This window comes from Serinus canaria, chromosome 9 (genome assembly GCF_022539315.1).
Source record: "Serinus canaria isolate serCan28SL12 chromosome 9, serCan2020, whole genome shotgun sequence".
Classification (NCBI taxonomy): domain Eukaryota; kingdom Metazoa; phylum Chordata; class Aves; order Passeriformes; family Fringillidae; genus Serinus; species Serinus canaria.
Window position 1 is genome coordinate 7895590 of NC_066323.1, and position 21544 is coordinate 7917133.

General features: G+C 40.4%; 1 protein-coding gene across 1 annotated transcript in view; it reads right to left on the reverse strand.

Annotated features, from left to right (window-relative positions):
* The window catches only part of MCF2L2 (MCF.2 cell line derived transforming sequence-like 2), a 114903-nt gene that overhangs the window by 79933 nt on the left and 13426 nt on the right, over positions 1-21544 (reverse strand). Inside the window, exons 5-13 of the mRNA XM_050977881.1 lie at positions 20339-20458; positions 14917-15033; positions 11620-11769; positions 10489-10613; positions 8812-8926; positions 8020-8139; positions 7321-7512; positions 6792-6983; positions 6209-6386 (exon numbers count right to left, since the gene is read on the reverse strand). Coding sequence (XP_050833838.1) covers positions 6209-6386; positions 6792-6983; positions 7321-7512; positions 8020-8139; positions 8812-8926; positions 10489-10613; positions 11620-11769; positions 14917-15033; positions 20339-20458 — 1309 coding nt within the window. The remainder of the gene's footprint in view (positions 1-6208; positions 6387-6791; positions 6984-7320; positions 7513-8019; positions 8140-8811; positions 8927-10488; positions 10614-11619; positions 11770-14916; positions 15034-20338; positions 20459-21544) is intronic.

Sequence of the window (21544 nt, forward strand, 5' to 3'; positions counted from 1 at the left end):
CCAGGAAAGAGAGCACAGTGCAGTTTAAATGAAAGATGACACGTTCACAAGATGCCAAACTGCAGGTGCTCCTTGATCCAGCAGCAAATTTCTCAGGTCAGTTCACAATCTGAGTCTTGACTACTTCAGTGTGACATATTTCAGAAAAGGAGACAGGTACAAGATAAGAAAGCAGTCAAATTCAACTGAGTCTCTTTCAGAGATGAATTTGATTCATATTGTCCCAGCAAACTTCCTTTTCCAATTAGACCCAGAAATGAAGTGAAAACAGGAAACAAGCTGCTTTGGTTATGCTCTGGAGAATTTTTCAGTTATTGACTGGCCCATAGTCAGAGACTGTTACATGTCACTGCATTTATGTAGTTGCTGAAGCAGTAGAGAAAGAAACAGTCCAAGTACCTGCTAATTATTATTGCAATAAGTACTGTGGAACTGGAAATATAAGGGAAACTCCCTTATAGAATTCAGTACAGTTGGCTGTTTCAAGGTCAGTACAGTATTGTCTTGCTGAAGAAGCTGAAAATTACAATGTTGAACTGCCCACTGAAAGAATAAAGGCACAGGAACAAAGGAGAACTAGAAATGATCTAATGTCTGCATGGTTTCAGAGTTGTTTTCATCCTATTGTTTCACAGTACTCCCCTGGATGATACATAATGATGATTTCATTTTGAATTAATTAATATTTTTAATTGCTTGATGCTGCTTTTAAAGTAAATATTGTCAAAGGGCATTGTAAAGCAGAGTTTGGGTCTGTCACTTGCATTCACCTGGAGCACCACTACACTTTCCCAATGGGGCTTTAGTACTGTTTACTGGTTTTTTATGAACAAGTTGTATGTCAAGTATGGAATAACTGTCATGTTATTTTTAGCCCAGAGCAAATGGTAAAGTGGGCTGTACTGTCCCTAAAGCTGCTAGAAAATGACAGAGACTCACGTGTTCTGTTTTGCTTTGCAGTCTTTCCACCCATCTAAGACTGAAATAAATTCACAAGCTGTGCAGCTTGTGAGAAAAAGCTGTGGTTTCACCCATTCTCCCCCCTGCTCCTTTGTGGCAGGACACAGTCACCATCTCTCAGGTGCTGATCTGTTACAGGGGGGGCTACATCCCCCACTGAGGGACAGACTGAGGGACAGACAGAACTGTGGGCAGCTCCCAGGTGCTCAGGGACAGCTGGATTAGTTCACCTGGGTGAGTGGCCCTAAGTTAGCCCCTGCTAGAATAAGTGTAACTCATTTGCTAGCAAGAGACACAGGCCATAGCCAAGGGTTACAATACATAATCAGCAGCTGTAAGATATTCCAGGCCCCCCTCAAGTAAACACCACACTTCACATTCAGGTTTGGGGGGAATTCCCCCATCACGTTCTCCCATCTGTTTTCTGTATGGGTTTGTGCATCCTCACTCATCACCTACAGCAGAATTGAATTCTTTTTGGCAAGAACAAGCATGGAAATAACTACTGTACTAAACTTTATTGGGGCTTGCTGCTCATGCTGTCCAACAGGAGCACGAGTTTGAAGATAATTAGTGGCTTAATTGCTGTTTTGAATGCTGGTGGTGGCAAAACAATGTTTAGGCAGCTAAAGAAACACCAGAGCAGCTATGGTTTGTCACTTAATGGCTTAGGGCAGAACAACTTTGCCATTCTTAGGCAATATAATTTAGACTTCTCTCTGGCAAAATTTCTGTCAAGCCTCCTGAAAATCTGCTGATATAAGAAGCACAGAGGTTCCTGGATGTGGAATACTCTTCTACAAGGAGACACTACTTGGTTTCCTCAGACTGGCCCAAGTGTAATAGCAATCCCACAGGCACAAAACTGAAAGTATCTTTCCCTTTTTACAAGTTCATTTACAGATATACACTGAACAAGATGAACTAGTGGTTTCTCAAACCATTCATGAGTAACACACACCATCTCTTCTGAGTCAGCTAATCTCTCCACAGCTTCACTTCCCCTGCACACATCCCCAGACTCTTGCAAGAAATTCTTCCTTTATCCTCTGTCCAGATGTTATTAGTTAGTGAGTGTTATGCACTAGTGACTGTGAGGAATGCTGGACTGGATCCAATGAGCAGTTGTATACATTTAACTGAGATGGAACCCGCTTAAATTTAATTATTTAAAGATCTGAAAAGGCTCCAGCTATGTTTTCCCTCCTATGAATCTTGTGTTCCAAGTTGGCCTTCTAAGATGCTTGCATGGTGAGTCATGGATTTTGTATGTGCAATGTGCTGTTAAACATGTTCTTTGTTTAACAAGCTCACAGAAATTTTGACATCTCTGCTCCTGTATTTCACATTTATGTTGCCCACAAAGAACTCTCTAGGTGAATATTTTATAGCACTTTGTGCTGCCATGTTCCAACTCTTGACAGAAAGGTAACTAAAGCAAGACATTTTTCCTAACCATGGTCACTGAGATGGCCAAATCATCTTTTACTGAAATTTTCCAAGAACGTGTGAGGTTGAAGGGAATAGCCTTTGGGAAAATTTCATTTCAAAGAGTAAGAGCTTGGGAGAATTACATGCAAATGAAAATAGATAAATGCTAAATGCAGTAATTTCTAATTGCTTGTATTATCCTTTACAGTTCTGTAGTTCATCTCATTGTGTCTGACAGACCGTGTGGTTTGACTGTGGACCTATTCCAATTCACTTCATGCTAAAGAGTTTTGCATAGAAATGCAGAGAACAAATAGGGAGTCAAATCATCAAAAATTATGCCCTCAAAAGTGAATCAGAGTGAAAATATTTCCCTATCAAGTGCCACTTCTTTCCTCACAATAGACATATTGTGAGGAAATTTGGCTATTAGAATTCAAGCAGCTTCCACTGGGAGAAAATGGAGTTCTCCTTAAAATAAGGAGTCATATATACTACTTAAATATTTTCAAGGTCCTTATTATAAAAAGGTCAACAGAGTTTTCTGCCTTTTCAGGGTTAATCTGTGAATAATATTTAATCAAGTTCTCACAGCTAAAAGATGCACCAAATACAGCTGCCACAGACTTTCAGCATCACAATAATTGCAGAACTAGTACTTCAGCCTTGAACAGGCATGTCCCTGCAAAATATGGAAGTCCATTTGTGAAACCAGAAGCATCAAGCAACATTGGGATTAATGTAAAATTTTCCTTCAGAGTTTCCAGACCCATTGAAAAGTATTGACCAAAGGAGAGTCAATTCTGAGCTGCCATTCTGGATCTTCACTGAGCTAAAAGATTACTGAAAGCTGAGAGTCACGGAAATGCACATGAAACTGTGACAGTCATTTCCCCAGCAGAAACCTGCCCTTTCTCTCAAACATGGTATCAGCTATGCCTGTGTGCAGAAAATACATCTCTGCCTACATATTTGTCCATGTAAAATTGAGAGTCTGACAGTTACAATAATGGAGTATTTAATAATGTCTGAGCCTTCATATCTGTGAAGATTTTTCCATTAGCACCCTGAATTGGACTGAATTTTCCCTACTGCTCCCTGTTGGGAAAATGGAGAGTCAGCAAGGAAGAACAAAACAAAATCTATTCTGGAACAAATGTAACTTCTTTTCCTTTCACAGACCAACCACCCCAGTGCTGCCATGGTATTGTTACTCTACTGCCTGGGGACAAAAGCCTTTCTTTCTGGTCTTCTATTTCTGTTTACCACATTTTATTGCCTTTGCTTGCCTTTCTATTTACACAGTCTAGGAACATGGTATTTTGCCGTTGTCATATTCTATTTTGCAAGCTTTTAGAAATATTCAGGTATGTCCTGGGTAAAATATGACAAATGAGTTACAAAACCTGTTTCAAGAAGGTGCTCTAAGCCTCTCTCAGTGTCCAAGATGCTGCTTAATAAATTCTCCCCATAATTAAATGATGATTGTGCATTGATGCCATGAATGTGAAAAAAGGCCACAGAGGAAAGCCCAAAAGAGAGTAACTTCAAGAAGAGCAGAATTTCACAGCCTCATTTTCAGGCTTGGAATAGGACTAAGTGTCCCTGTTTCTCTTCTCAGACATGTTTCAGAGTCAGACTGTGAAACACCTTGGTGAATTCCTCATTTTATCTTGCTTCAGTTTTCTTTCTGAAAAAAGAGGTTAAAATACTGACCAGTACTTGCCAAGTGCTTTGGCATTCTGAGGGAAAGGGCACTCAGGAATTTTAAAGTATGATTCTCTGTAGCAGACAACTGGATAACACCAAAGGGATTCATAAAGAATATGTGAATATACATGTACTATTCATGGCTGTTAAAGTCACTGACTGTGAGTCCCTGGATGAGCTGTAGATACTCAGGCACTTCTGTTTCTTTGCACAGAGGTACTCTTGCTCAGTCACCTAGAATCTGAATGAAATGGCAGTCTGCTTATCAATGTTGGAACAGAACTGGGCTGCACTTTGCCCCTCCTCACAACTAGAGTAGCATTTTAAAATAAATTTCAACCATCTATTATTTTGCAACAGGACATTAAAGGCTAAGCCTTGTCACACAGTTATCCTGTATTGGGTTGTATAACTATGAACTGCAAATCAAAGGACAGAGCAAGGGAGCATCTCATGACTTTCTGTAAAAAGCTGATGTTATGTGGCATGGGCTGTATGAACAAGAATCAAAACTTGGAGCACTGTCATAAACCAGTGACTGTTCTATAAGGTTCTATCTATATCAATAATTTATTTTAAAAATGTGCAAATGTGCTAAAATGACAAGAAAGAACTTCAAGAAACAGTTCAAGGGACTGCGTGCATAAACAGAATGGCAAGATTAGCTTTTAGCCTGAAGATGCAGTTTCACAGTAGGTAAAAGCCATCCTAAAACTGTGCTGCCACTGACAGGAACTAACTGGTCCTGACCTACTGACCCCATAACCCCATTTTCTGCAACTTCCTTTGCTTCAGCACTAGTGGCCATGCAGTGAAATATCTGATGAATGCTGACATTAGTGCTGCTTGGAGCAGGTGATCACTGGGCTGTGTGATCTCCAGAGCTCCCTGCATTTTTTTAACTCATGCAATGGAAAAAGAACTACTACAGTTTTGCAGTCTGTTTACTCAGTTTTCAAGGCAAATCACAGCTCCAGCAAACTGACTGCCCACCCCAGTGCAAGAGGGGAGCATAGTGCTGGAGGATGTGAGTGTGGCAGAGCAGGACCTCTTCACAGCCATTGTGTTCTCAGCTTGCCTCAAACTAAAAGAGAAGCTGAAAGTTGAGGTAGGAACTGTACATAAAAACACACAGCTAGCATGGTTTGGGGGAAAATGTACAGATGTCAAACCAGCATGGTAATGGGAAAAAGATGATTTTCCTTTGGAAGGAAGGATGAATGCTGGGGAGCAGAGAAGAAGAGGGGCATTGGTGTGACTTTTTGCTGATACGCCTAGAAAGCAAAATGTCAGGCTACTGGCTATCCATCTCATCAGGAAGATTCCTGTTGAGAAAGCAGTTTATTGAATGCTCTTCATGCAAATTAGAGGGTTTTTTAAGGCTTTTTACTAAAGGTTCCCCTTTTGAAGAGCCCTAAAGGTTACAAAGGGAAGACCTCTTCCTGCCACCAAGCACAGGGTGGCTGGTCCCCAGGATACACTGTTTCACCCCTGTTCCTTTTGCATGAAACAGCTATCTCGGCTAAAGGCACATGCTAACCTCAAATCAAGAACTTTCAGTAATTTCCAAACAGAACCAATGCTCAGCTTCTATGGTTAGCAGAGGACAAGTCAGAAAGTGAAAGGTGGAAAGTGAACTAACATCTATGTAGAGGGGGAAAAGCAAACGTTCCATAAATAAGTCAGTGTCACTTACTAATGGACCCTTAATTTTGCAAGTATCTGGTTGAAACTTGAGGAATTATGACACTTGAAAGCCAAATACTCACATTACCTGCAATATAAAAGAAGTTCACATGCTTGCCTTGCAGGCTTGCATTGACTACCCTGGCGTGAGTATTTGAGAATTAGGATTAGACACACTGAGACACAGTATGGAAATGTACTCTGTAGATTAGACCTAGGAAGAGAAACCTGGTGGGGTTTTTTTATTCACTCCTGTTTGTATGTTTGCAGTGAGAAATATTTCATATTCATTTTTACTAGCTGGACCTACGAGGCTGACGCTGCACATCAAATTCAGGTGTTCATTCTGATAACAAAAATCAAACATGACCATGAGGACAAAACATTGGTGTGAGTCTGAAAGCAGCTGCTCATGGCCTACCTACTGCTGCTGGTCTGGTAATCTTTGGTGATGCTCGCTTTGGGGAAGATTCAGGATGTGGAGCAACAGGTTGTACTGGCCGGGTCTGTTTGGCTGCCAGCTTCTTCAGACTTACTTGCCTCTTGTCAAACATTTCTTGCACATCTTCGAGTTTTTGTACAATTCTTTGGGCATTGGCCTTGACAAAGAAAAGGCAAACAACACATGGCTGTCAGTGCTGGGCTGAGTGAGTGAAGAAAGGTCTTGTACTACCAGACTCAGACTAGAGCTGGAGATCACACTGTGCTGCAGTTTGTTGCAGCCCAGTCCATGCATTCTGCCCAGATCACAGTTTCTCTGACCAAGACATGGTGACTCAAGCAGTGTTTCTAGCACTGCTCTGAAGAAAATGATGTTAAGCGTTGCATGACTGCTCTCATGAGTAAAACTTGCTGCTACAAATACTGACCTCTGTGCCCTTTTAGAGTAGGGAAAGAGGCATATTTTAGCAGACTCAAATATATAGCCCAGTACACTTTCATGGACAAAGCAATTGGAAATGTTTGACTTCGAAGTGAGCATATGCACATCTGAGGGATTTTACCTTTATTTCAGGGGTGAGGATCATGTCAAACTGATTGTAGAATTCCTTCAGGTTGGAGAGCTGGTGTTCCTTAGCTGTTACCAAGAACTTCTCAATTTCAACGAGTGCAGTTTCAGCTCCCTCTTGTGACTGGCACTTGTCCACAGCTTGGGAAGCTAAGAGGTAGATTCCAGCTTCACACCATTGGCTTGCCTTCAAGGAAAAGTGGGGGAAGAAGGACTTATCATCACTGACAGTCCAAGTTGTCAGCTGTGCTTCTACTCTATGAAAAACAGATTTGCCCTAACATGTCATTAAAAGGGGATCAATGTTACTCATAGTGTGCCTGCCCATAGTTCCTGCTCACAAGTCACTCCATCAGCATATGCAGAATTGAACTTGCTGAACTAATGCAAATCTCCAGTATTTTACTGAATAAAATGGAGAAAAACCAAACACAATTTCTTATCTTCATAATTACCTGAGCTAATAAAATCCTTCATTTTTAATAGAACCTTGCCAGAGCTGTTATCTGAGAAGGTTCACTCACCTTATCTAACTGCTTATGCAGCTCAAGAGACTTTCCCAAAATATCATATTTTTTCTTGGTCTCGTTGGTAAAGTCATCACAAATTCGCCTGAGTTCAACACACTTTGGTCTAATGGAGTCAATTGCATAATGGTTGTTTTGGATGAGCTGTTCTCCATGGAGAGCCAGAGACTGGGCCTTCTCCAAAGGTTCCTGTGAAATTAATGAGAAAAATCCAAAGTTAGAATTACATGCCTAATAAGGACAATTCCTCTCTGTAACCCCTGCTGTAGCCTGGAGATAAAGGTTTGGAATATTAATATAGCTGATATGTCTTACTTTATATTTACATTGAAGGCCAACTTCCATATCAATGAGTACATTGAAACTTGTGAGGTTCCATCTGAACACCAGGAAGCACTTTTTTATTGTGAGGTTGACCAACACTGGAACAGGTTGCCCACTGAGTTTATGGAACCCACTTCTGCTTTCTCCCATACTGGGGACATTCATTATACAAATTTTCCCCTAGCTTTCCAAGTAATGAAATGGAACTACTGGGTCTGAACAACCTTGAGCTCTGGAAATTAGGATCTCTGTTTTGCAACTTAAAGTAATGACTCTGAGAAGAGAGTAAATCTGGACTAAAAAACAAAGGACAGTGGCAAGTGTCTAGAATACCATGTCTGTAGCAGCTAGAATACTAAATTGAGTGCAAACCTGTCCTTTCTCTTCCAGATGTTTCTGTTCCTTGAGGAGGTTCTCAACTCGAGTCACACTGTCTCCAATATCAGCAAAACCTGCTAGTGTTTCCATGAGGTTATCCAATGTCAATTTTACCTAAAAAAACAGCAACAACAGAAACATAAACCAAAACAAAATAAAGCCACCTTAAACCCCATCACCAGATACTGATAAAAATTACAACAAACATTCACCTACATCTCTGAGAAGAGTCTGCATCTCAAGTTTAGTCTTTCAGTTTGTTCCGAAATGGAAAATCCAAGGAATAAATCAACAACCAACTATTCTTCAAAGAGTTTCCCTGCTTCTCACTAATAAGACCCACAAAGTTTTGACAACCTATAACTCCAGAGTTTATATTACCTCAGAATCTGTGTTACTCCAGTCTCTGGGCTGACAGTTGGGGCTTTCTTTTTTTCTTCAGAGTAAAGTATTCCCTTTACTCTGGTAGAATTGGTGACTTACCATCACAGAAGAATTTATGTTTAATAACTTCACACCTAAATGCAAAATTATTTATCAAGGTGTTTTAAAATTATTTATTGGTGTTCCACATTTTGCCCTCACAGTCTGGCACTTTCCTCACTGTGTCTTACTCAAGTGTTGTAAGACATCTGAAAGCTGTCAAGACTTTAATTTTTGAATATTCATTTCTTATTGCATAACGATCTTCTCTCCCAACCTCCTTTTTGGACTGCTGGTATACTTTATGGGTAGAAGTGAACCTTATTTACCAGAGAAGGCTAGACAGCATGAACAAAGAAATACCTCTCTAAAATCATGTTCAAAGTGTCGAAGCTGCAGGCACTGTTCTAGTTTTAGATGATGCTTGGTCCAAAATTGATCAAAAGCCTTTTCTGTTTCATCCAACTGAGCCAACAACCTGTTAAGAAATTATAATGAATAGAATGTACTTATTTCCTATAGTTAATTTCTTTTAAGTTACAGTAATTGATGGCAGAAAGCAGAGCAGGGAAATGGTAGGGAGCCCTAAACTTATGTAAGAGGGCTCTGTGCCAACTCACTCATAAGCAAAAGAGAATGAAATTTGCAGTAGGATACATGAGTGACAACTACATGGATCTACTTTGGCAATTACAGTCCTGCCTCCTGATATTCAAGAGGGACTCGGAGTCGTTCCATGTGCTGGCAGCCAAGGGCAGCTGGCACTCCCTAGCTTCCACCCAATGCTTCAAAGATAATCCATCCCCAAATGATGCAGATTGAATATGATGCAATTATTATTTTATGGAATTATTAAACCAGAACTCTACAACTTGTTAATTTTCTTCACCCTTCAGAAATAGACAAGGGCTAAATACTTTTTCCCAATCCATTAAAAACAACAGATTAAGAGCTCATAATTACTCCCATGGACATTGTTTAACTTTGTGTAAATGATGAAACATGTATTTGCAAAGACATTAATCTCAAGGTATCATATCTTCAGTAAAATATCTGACACCAGGCTAGTGAGTCATCCTCACAGTTTCTCAGTGATCCATCAATTACAAAGTAGAACAGTTTTAAACAAGTAGAAAAAATGAAAAGAAAGTTTTCTCTGAATATCTTGTATTTCAATAAATGGGCATTCTTTGGGCAGATAAGGGATCAGAGCATGCTGAAATCACCAAGTTTCATGCACGAAATCATCAAGTTATTGGGGCAAGTGCCAATAGCTCCCTCCTATTTGTCTCAAAAACAAGTTTGTTTTTTTCAGTCTGTCCCTGGAAAAATTTTTTTAATCAAAGCTAGTTGTTGAATTCAAGACGAATTCACAAATTCCTTTGGGATGACTGTTCAAAGGATTTTAAAGTATTCAGTGAAAAATATCAGCTCAGCTTTACTTTTAGCACCTTTGTTCTCAGTGAATGCAGACACACTGAAACCCTAGCATGGCATTTCTCTTTTTTCTGCATCACATGGCACAGCAGAAACATCTACATGGTGACTAAAAGTTTTATGGTAATACCTAGCATTGTAGGAAGGAAAAGGGGGTTCTCTCTCTGTGTACCTCTGGATCTGTGACACACAGAATGTTTCAGGTATCACCTTCATCTGCTACTCCCCCAGTGTTTCCACAGACGCTCACAAGCACATCACCCACTCATCTCACAGAGACTCAGGTGCTACTTTCTAGCCAGGTGCAGAAGTTTTGAGGACATACACATAATGGAGAAAATAAGTCCCACCTTAAATCTTCAGCCAGGTAGTTAGTGGTCTGACCAAAAATTACCAAGAAATTCAGGACTTGTTTGAACTTGCCTTGGCAGTCTAATCGAGTCATTTTCTCTAAGCTATTTCCTTCTCTGACTTACCTGTCCATAAATCCTGAGTAGGTGAACCAGTGGTAATTTATAACCTGCATATTTAAATTATTTAAATTACATTTGCATCTCCTAGGAATAAATTAGCAAGCTGCACAAGGTAATTAGCTCTACTGACCTTTCCACTGTGGCCACATTTTCCAGTTCATCTGGACTGAGTTTGCTGTTGGCACTTCGGGTGACTGGCTCCCGGATGCATGTCAGTAAGGTGGCCCCCTGCTTCACTGCTAGCTTCAGCTCATCCTGAGGGGAAAAAAACAAGCTAAAAACCAAATTTTATGTACTTCTAACAACACTCACATCTCTTAGATGACAACAGAGTAATGATAAGGGAGGATTCTTTCATAGGTACAAAATACTTGAGACAAAATATGAATGCTTGCCAAAGGCAGTATGTTTTTCTAGCAAATGCAGAAAACTTACTCTTTTAACTTTGAATAGTAAATCTATTTCTGAGAAAAGGAATAGAGTAATTTCTGAGCAGATTGCATATCTGACCAGGCCACTTGCAGAATAAATTATTCTACCACAAATTGAATGTATGCTGTAGATTGTGAGCTGAGAGACTGGGCTGAGACATTGCACTTCTTAATGGAATTTCCTCAAATAACACTGTGCCATGCTGAGCCATAGTACATCAGCTATAAGAAATCATCCAGAGATGTGTCTTCCCAGCATGAAAGATGAGTAATAAAAAAGACAAAGATGCTCAAACATCAACTTGTCAGATGACGAATCCCCACATCCTTGCACAGTTCTTCCATAAAAATTGTTCTTGTGCTAATATAGCTTAAGTAGTGTTTTTAATCTTGTGTTTGACTTAAGGCATTTGCTGACAGCAGTAATATTTACTTCTGATCCTTACTCTGCAAAGCCAAACTAGCCCCAACTTTTTTTTTTTTACACAAAACAACAGTCACCATCTAATTAGAGCATTCTGTCTATCCTCACAGATGTTCTCTGTTTCTGCTCCAATATAAGTCCATCCTTTCTGATGAACTCTTCATCAAGAGCCTGTCTATTCCCATTACTCCCTCTTACACAGTGGAAGTGACACATCCCCATTCTATCATTCCTGAGGCTGTAAAATGTAATTTCCACAGCTGAATCAAATTGATCTCCTGAACCCAAGTGTCTGTCCTCCTCCTTAGTGGTTTCCAGACAATGGATTGCCAAGTGATGGCAGAAAATTTTGTTAGATCAGAGCTCATCTATTACACTGCTGGAGCCATGGTGGGGCAACAATCACCTTCAGCTTGCTGTGGTGCTCGGTGTGTGAGGAGAGAAGTTCCTCTGTGCACTGCACATCGTTGGGAAGTTCAGTCTCTGCTAAGTCTGTTCCAAAGGTCTGTAGCATCTGTGCTGTTGTTTTTACTGTCATTGCAAAGTTTTCAATGGCCTGGAAAAGCAAAAGCATAAAGTCACAGATTGGTCATTTACCCTTAGCCCTTTAACTATACTTTGTGCTCCAGGTACACCCTGCTGCAAGTATTACATGCCTGTAAAGCTGGTCACATTGCCTTTTCTGGGTGGATGTGCTTAAAGTTACAAATTAAACCATGTGTCACAAATGACCTTTTCACAGGTCTGCACATATTGTCACCCCAGTGAGCCAACGGGGAACTCCCAGAGTTCAGCAGACATAATGAAACCACAGAGGACATCAGCTTCAAAGGCAGGCCTGGAACTTCAGATCCTCTGCCCAAGCTTGCTGGGAAATTCTGCTGCATTTAAAATTTTAATGAAGGCTTTATTTAAGTTGAGAACACTGCTAAAATATATAGGGCAAAGCCTTTATATTTATACAGCCATTGTTCACTCAGCAGTAATCTGTCTTCCCCTGACTTCTCAATATGTGCATCTCCATCTTGCCTCTCTGTAAAGAGATACATTCTAGTCCCTTCCTCCCATCTGTCCATGCTAGTACACAAATACAGGAACAAGTAACTACAAATACAGTTAGAATGCATAAATTCATGGGATCATTGCTGTTTCTTTATCACTTGGGTGCACCAACACAGAACTTGTCAGAAATCTGGTTTTAATGAAGAATGGGGAAGTGAGGAAGACTAAAAAAAAAAAAACCCACCTCCTCTGTGCAGAATATAAAGTTCAGACCTGTGACATGGGATTAAAACTTTTATATCTAGTAACAAGTAACTGTATGGGATGTTTTTCCATGATCATGCCCAAATTTAGGGGTGGCTGTGTTGTTCTGTATAGCTCTTTATTTTTTGTACATTTTGATTTAATCCCCCACAGGTTTGAATCAGTCAACAAGCACTAGGGATGCTCTTACACTCATTTAAAGACCATGTAGCTATTGCACACTGCATTCCTTTCTCCAGCAATGATGGGAATTCATTGTTTGCAGCCATGACAGATGAAATTATGCTGTGTGCTCAGTGAAAAACAAACTGGAGGTAGATCATCATTCAAAAGGCGTAGAGAGAAATTAGTCCACATTTGTGATCTCAAACATGCCCTCCATGAAGGAATGCTAGTAGAGTTCACAGCCTTCTTCTGTTCTCCCATAAATTCATATCTGCTTTCAGCACAAGCAGTACAGACCCACACATGGTCTATCTTAGTGCTCTGCAGCTGTATGCTGCTGTTCTCAGCACTGAAACCACTGGGTTAGAGTTGGCTGAAATGTCACACTTCTGACTGCAACACAGACATGGCCATCCATGACCAAAGGCCATTTACTGAAAGCCAAAAATGCACTCAGTGGGCAGGAAAGTCCACGGGCTCCTGGCAGCCAAGAGAGGAGAGCAGAAACAGTGAATGATGCGAAGAGGTTGCTGTGTCACTGCCATTCAGCCAGAGTTTAAAGCACTGGCAGGACAAGATATGAGAACGCTGAGAGAAGCAGCAAAGGGCTTGAAGACCATAGCTCAGCAAGACTGGGAGTCAGTTTCAAAGTGCCATGGAAGCTGACACTTCCCTGATGACAGACTTATCCAACAGATATTCCTTGGCTGACTGCACAATGCATTTGCCAGTGTTTCACTTAATAGCCTGCTTGCCCCCACTTTCTCTGGTGTATATGAGCAATAAGTTGTTTCAAGTACCTAAGTTACATCTATGGATTGGGCTTTTTCCCAGTCTCTGTGTTTGGTAAAATTTTTTCTAACAAATTTAACCAAAACCCCTGGGGATTACATAGCCCTACACCCATAAATTCTTGGCTCATTTTGTTTGCATATTTTACCGAAATATGTATTATTGCATTATGTAAACCCCTGTCATTAATAAATATTACAAGCTTTCTTGTGCCTCTTTTTATCCCCCTTCATATTTTCAGACCTTTTGCTGTTTGAAAGCTCTTATAGATGATTCATTTCTTTACACTCCCCCTTCTTGCAAGGACAGTTTCATATTTTTGATACTTTTGACATGTAAGCCTGTTCACTCATCTCAACCCTAAGCTCATTATAGTCAACAGAGTTAGAAATGTAGAAAATCAATGTTAGATGAAATTTAGATTCTATGTTTGCATATTTAGAAGCCTGAAATATTTGGAAGTTCTCAAGGAGACTAAAATTTAGTAAGGACAGCAAAGAACAAAAAATATATAGCAAGAAAGTGACAAAAGTGATTTGACTTAAATTACCTCAGAAAACCTCTTTTTATGGGTTAGGCGTAACCTCCTCACCAGTAACAAAGACTCAAACCTAGGACTGCTCAGAACTTTGCAAAACATCGAGGCTTACATTGGATGTGGGCTCTAATTTATTAGTCTTGCAAGTAGACCCACAAGAAGAGACACAAACATTGTATAAATTCTCTGTGAAATTAATTACTTTTCCAGGATCATGACCCAGCTTAGCCCATTTTTGCTTAGGAAGAAAGAAACAATATTTTGTCTGCTAATGTGCTGGAGTTTGGAGTCTGTTTTTTGTGAGCTGCCATCTTAACTGGGCACCATAATGAATTGTTTACATTGTTTTGAAGCAGACACTGAAATGCATTAACGGGCCCAAAAATGGAGCAATCAAAACTGTACAAGTTTCCTCAATAGAATAAAAAAGTCTTTCTGCCTTCCTACTAGCAACTGTTCTTTAGTTAACCAAAATAAGACCCAGCTGGAGTGCATGCTTGTATAGTATAGAAATGAAAAATAAAATACAGTGCCCTGAGTATTTTTATTCTCTTAAAAGCATGGACATAATTAATCATTAAAGTGAGACTTTTGACCTTACTTTTGACCTCTGTAAAGTCAGCAAAATGCTACAGCCTATTTTCAATTTCAGCTGAAGGGCTATGAATCCCATCAATTATTTGAAAGGCAAGAGAAGGCCTTGCTGAGTAAGAATACCATGACACTGTCAGGCCCTGGGCCAGGTACACAGCAAGATACAATTACTGCTTCCCTTACAAACTTTTGGGGAATTTGCCTTTCTTTGAGTCATAGATTTCCTCTTTCCCTGAGTCCCTAGCAGAATCCAGGGGCTGTAATGCAACTGAAAAGTTCCTGCTTAATGCTTGCCCTGCATTTGTGCCCGGGACAGCTGTGGTGCAGCTGTGCAAGAGCAGCACTCACCGTTCGGTGATGGATCCACTGGCTGTGGCCGTACTCCAGGGTCCCTCCCAGCTCCCGGGTCAGCTGGCTCTTGTCAATGTAGCCATGCAGATCAGAGACAGAATTTAACATGATGATCTGAAACAAATCCAAACACATTGAACTGAGAGAAATAAGGAGCCTTGCAATCATTGTTCCTAGGATCTGGGTTTGCCTGAACATAGATGACCACTGCAGTTCCACCAGAGGCCATCAGTTCTTATTTTGCATTTTTTCATGCCATGGCCAAAGTTTATTTTCCCTACATTTTGCCTTCTTAATGTGTACATGGACATTCTTGAACTAACCTTGGTTTGACATCATCTTCTTCCTTGCTGGGCTCATTTTGCATGTGCATCAAGAGCAAAAGTATGGTATTCATAATGCTCACACAAACTTCCATAACATAATTTATTCTCTAGATAACATTTATTTACAGAGAAATTGAGGCACAGGCAAGTTAAACAGCTTCTTCAACACAAACCACTTGATCCAGGGAAGTGCTGAAATGAAAACACTGAGAATAAGATTTTTCTTTCTGTTTTCTGATATTTTTTTTGCACTGTATGTTCACTGAATTCACCGGCATTTTTCCATTTCAAATCATAATGGAAAAGAAAGGAGAAATACACCTAGATAAATTCTTTTACTTTAGAATATCTTTCCCACTACACTTGCTTGAAGAAAGCCAAACAAGATTTGAGTTCAGCTTCAGATAAGCAGCATTAACTTTTGGCAACCACTTTAAATTTGTCAACACGAGTGGTTACACAAGTAACACTCATTTATTGTTGTTCCAACAGCTAGAAGATATGCCAGGATTTCAGCAACAGAAGAATAAAATGTTGAGCACAAATGACTAAGAATTTTAAATAAATAAATGTCAAAAATATGTCAAATGTGTTCCTTGACCCTATTTAAAGAAATCTTAAGTGGCTCTGCATGTCAGCAGGCTCAAATGGAGCATGGTAAATACACTGACAAACACTGTGCACAGTGAGATGAGTGCAGATGTATGGAGACAAGAGGATGCAAATTCTAGGCCAAGAGTGCTCCAAGAAAAGCTTCAAGAACAAACCTGGACAAGTTTTTAGCTGATTTTTACAGAATCTTTCTAGAATCATTCAGGTTGGCGGGAACCTAGGCTCTCTAGTCCAACTTTTTTCTCAAGGCTGTGTCAGCTGTGAGATCAAACCAGGTTGCTCAGGTCTTTATTCACCTAACACTAAAAAACATCCAAGGATTGAGATTGTATAACCTCTTTGGGCAGTCTGGTCTGCTGCCTGTCTTTGTGGGGACAAATTTTTCCTCATGTCAAGTCAGAGTTGCCCTTGTTTCACTTTATGTCAGTTATTTCTTATCCTACCACCACTGACAACCTGGCTGCAGTGCCCAGTAACCTGGAGGGACTGGAAAGCTGCTGCTGTGTCATATTAACCCTCCTAAGCCTTTCCTTCTCCACATTAGGCAAGCACAGTTCCCTCAGCATCATCTTACAGAACACATGCTCCAAGTCCTGTCCTTCTTGGCTTTCCAAGAATACTCCAGGTTAATATTTTTCTTGTACTGGGGGAACCAAAACTCAGAGCCTTCTCAATGTGAATTAATTAGAGCCAAGTAATGGGGGATGAGTGGTTGTCTCAACCTGTTGGTTTTGCTCCAGTTAATGCAGGATGCTGATGGCTTCCTTTGCTGCCAGGCCACACTCTGGTTCATGTACAGCTTGCTGTCTACCAAGTTCCCAGCTGCTTTTCTGCAGAGATGCTCCCCAGATAGTCAGGCTACACTATGAATTATCATCAACAACAAAACTGCTGTGTTGTTGGAAGGGAAGAACATAAGTTATTTCTGGAGTAAGAAAATCTTTGTGGAAGAAAATTCTTTCCCAGTTGCAGGACTTTGCTTTGCCCCTTTTGTATATAAAAAATAATATGCTGGTCAGCCCATTCCTTGAGTTTTTGTTCCAGTGGCCCTATCTTGGAGTATACCATCTGCCCCTTCTGGCTTAGTGTCATCTGCACACTTGATGACAGTGCAGCCTGTTGCCTCTTCCATGTCACTGATGAAGAGGTGAAACAGGGCAGGTCCCAGCAGGTATCACTACAACACTCCACTTGTTGCCCACTTCCAGGCAGAGTATGACCCATTACCATCACCCTCCTAACCCATTATGAAACTAGTTTTTAAAACCACATGTAGTCATCCATCCACCCAGACTTTAACCTGATGTGGATACAAGAATATGGTGGAGGAATGCATCTGGCCCAGGGAGCCATACAGGCCAAAAATTCTCAAGCAGGCAAAGAATTGTCTCACTCTGTTCTTTTCCACTTCCAGCAGTTCATCTTCTCCTTAACTGCATCTTTAAATGCAGAAACAAGGAGATCTTGTTGGTGAAGAAACTGTGGCAAAGAAAGGTATCTCAGCCCGAGTTAAAGGAAAAACTGTTCCCTGAATGTCTTATGAAACACTGTTCTGTTATGATCAAAGTCAGAAAGCTCAAAAAGCTGCATCATCTTGAAAAGGCCCCATACTGGAACATTAAGTTTATGCACTAATTCTGAATTGGAAATCACATTTGAAAAAGGAAATCTTAACTGCTTTGTAGCTCTTCCCCACCAGAGATGTTGCTGACAAGTGGGAACTCTTCTGATACTTCAAACCTCACTGAAACCACAGAGGAACACTGTCATGCAGTTTTCTTTTAGGAAGAATTTTATGTTTGTTTTAACCTGGTATGCTCAGCATGAGCCACTAAACAAACCTATTAATATTGCCAGCTATGGTGGTACCCAACAGGGTGTGGGTCTTCACCACACAAACATTCCTGCAGGAGAAAGCCTATGAGCAATCTAGCATCCATCTAAAAAACCAATCTGAGAGAGCATTAGCATCTCCCATGCTGCTTGCCAGACAGGAGACAGCCACAGTCAGTCAGCTGGAGAGTGGAAAGGAGCAGTTTAGAAGAGAAGGGTCAGTGTGGAACATGGAGCTGTGGGGGGGCTGCTTCTGGATGGGTTAGGCTGTCAAAAAGAAGTCACAGCCTAAAAACCCCAAGGAAGTACTTGCTATGGACAGATTGTTCAGGCTTTTATGTATGTTCTGAAGATACTTTATTCACTTCTTATGATGGGAGGTTCCTTGGGTGCATCTCTGGGTGTTCCTTTTGAATTCATAGACTTTAATCTCAGATGAACCCTGTGTCTCCTATATTTCTATATCTTGATTCTGGCTAATGATGTCTAATCAAATCACTATCCCAATAGAAATTTACCTGATGAGGTTTTATTACCCACATTTGTATGTCAATGTGATCCTGCATTTCCTTTTTGTGTCTGGTTGGTTATTGCAACCTTTATTCCAGCTCCTGTTTGATCTTCTGGTTTCTACTCATTCCAGTATTGATTTAAACCAGTAAATCTATTTTACTGAGCATATTTGCAGAGTGATAGCTCAAATAAATTATTAAACAAATAATAATTTGCTTAACACACAAACACAATATTCTTGGAGCTCCTTTTGAATGCTCATGTCTTGGTCCTGACTCACAGTTGTGACAGGAAATGCCACCCATTCATGGGCCAGTTATGACATGAATGTTGTCATAGGGCCAAACACACAATACAAAAAAACAACCTGCAAATAATTTAAAAGATCATGGTGATATTGAAGGTAGGTACTGATCCCTAATTCATTGAGTAAGGACATCTCCAATGGAACAAGAACTCTGTGGTCCTGTTAGGATGCTGTTTTCAAGGAGGACAAACAGACATTGTTCTCAGTAACTTCCCTGCTCTGAAACTGGGGTATGCAGGACATACCCAGATGGTATTTTTAGGATGGGCAACACAGGAGAAAAGCCCCTCCAGAGAGCATGACAGATCCCAGGAACTTAGAACACCTGTAGTACAACCCTAAGTAACTTAGAATAGCCTCAGACATATGTGGGCAGCCTGCCTATAAATCTGACAGGCTGTCTACAGATATCCAGGCAGGAGGCAGCAAGGGCGTCATGCTCTTACTTTTTGTAAGGCTCCTCTCTAAGAGCTCTGTGGACATATCCAGGATGGCTCAAAATATCCAAGATGACCCCAAACTAAACTGATATCTTGATTTTCCTGCCTGTAAGAAAGATAATTTAATATTTAATACTTAATGTAGTGCTTGACCCCTGTCCAGAACTAACCTCCCTTCCAACTTTGATCCCTTCCAAGTTTTGAAATGCAACTCTGATATCAAATAAATTGTTAAAAGTAGAGGAAATGTGGAATTGTTGGAAAATGCCAGTCCTTGATTAAGTTGTCCCTTTCTGGGCTGCAGTCACTGGTAGAAAGGTTGCTATAGCAACAGATTGTGGCATATTAAATATAGGTACATCCATTTTTTAAAGTACTATAAAATATTTTGGTTTGCATTCAAACGTCATTTTTTTTCATCAATTTTTTTATTTTACCAAAAATCCACACTTACCAAATGACAGTAAATGTTACAATTTAACCACAGTAACCAAATGTCTATTCATGGTACCTTTCCTGTGTGCCCTGTAATATATAGCTGCTGTCTCTCACTTCAGGAGAAGCAATAAGTGGTTTTAACACCTGAAGTTCAAACATGAGTTTCAACAGAGTTAGAATTTGTTGAAGGAGAGCCATAAGTATTTTGCAAAACAACATAAACCCAAAAGCAAAATCCAAAACAGTCATCTGAAATTCCTCCAGTAAAGTCACTGTGGAACACAGTATGAGTCTGATCCAGAATGAAATATCATCAATAATCATAATTCAAGTTTATTTATAAAACTTAAACATTTTTGACACCACATGCAAACATGCAGCTAAAAACAACTCCTAAAAGACCCCTCATAGAATAATCTCCAACTCTTTCAGGATTAATAACCTTCTTCATATCACAGTCTCATCAACATAGAGCATATGCTAAGTGCATATAAAAATAACTAAAACACAAACTCTGAATCTTGAGGGCATGGGAATCATAAAAGACATTCAGAATAAGCAGTGTTAGAGGGACAGTCAGCGCTGCCATGGACAACCCATCAAACAGTGCAGAATTCAGCCCTAGGCTTCTGCTGCTCTGGAGTCCTGAATACTTATGTTTGTCACTGGAGTGGGATCTACCTCTGCCTACATGAAGGGAACATCTCCACTGAGTTAAAATGCCAGTACTTAAAAACTGAGCCACATTTTATAGCTAGACTGGACATGGGAACATGTCCATTAAACATTATGAACTACCCACTGCTAAATAACTCTTTGGAGTCACCACATAAACCAAGATGAAAGGCCCCAGGTGCCACTTGCAATCCCGGGTTATGGGAAATCACTGACAGCCCAGAACCGCAGAAATGGAGAAAAGAAAATGCATGGACAAAAAACTGCATGCTTACCGGTACCTTCATTTTAAAGTCATCTCGATAGAGTTTAATGCCAATGTCAGCGATTGCCCTTTGGATAAAGCGGGAGGGTCTCAGGACAAACACCAGCTGCAGGTTTCCTGGAAATGCTCCCTGCAAGAAATATAGAATTCTTAGAAGGCACATTTCTACCTTACAAGGGAAATTTCAGCCAAGTGTTTCCTCACCAGTAGGGCAAAGCAGGTAGGACTTTACTGAATCTTGCTCAGTCCAGCTGCTCATTGCCTCAGCTGGTCCATTCAACACTTGCTCGTTGTAACTATTTCCAAACCCAACAGGAAGACTGACCCATGTATTTTACTGCCCACACACATGTTGTTTCATCATACAGATTTATCACAGAGCTCCAAAGTTCCTGAGTATTGCCTTTCTCCCCCAGACCCCAATCCTACCAAGTCCCACTTGCACCACTACACCAGAAGTTTTCCTATTTTTTAGGCTGCAGCCACTAGAGGACAAAGCTGGCTGCCCAGGTTGGACTGCTGAGGGAAGCTGGTAGCACAGATGGGTTCCCCAAGCTGACCTACCAATTCACTCTGCAAAGGGTTTTGAATCTTTTTAACCTCACATATTTTTACACACAGGCAAGAACTCAACATGTTCATCAGATACGTCCCTGCCTGCAACACCCAGCCTACATCTCTCACACTCCTCTGAGCTCATCAAGCATAAAAAAAGGACAATTTCTTGAAGAGAGCAGCAAAAACCCCTGTGAATGAAAAAACATTTCTGTCTAAGTACCTTGAAAGAACTTAAAGTCACCTTTGTCATCCCACCATCCAACACCTCTGTGTGTAAGAGCTTGGTCCTCACACAGTGAATGCTCCTAGTAAGAGATGTATAAAACCAGCTGCTTTTTTTAGCACTGAAAATCAGTGCCCAGCTCTGACTTTTGCAAATAAGCTATTAAGAGTTTCTGATAGAGATCATTTACTATTGTGCAAACACAAATCCCTTGGGATCTATTTCTTTCATAAGCAGGCCACGTCATCCCTCCTCAGGGCACAGAAGGGGTACCTCTTAATACCCTTCTAGGAACCAACTTCATATTACTAGAATTTATACTGCAGTCAACCCAGAAAACAAGGAATTTGTCCTAATTCAGCAGTACATAAGACTGTAATTTGTCTCTGCAGCTTCCTCCCTCTCTTATTTAACACTTATGAGCTGCAGGGTTGA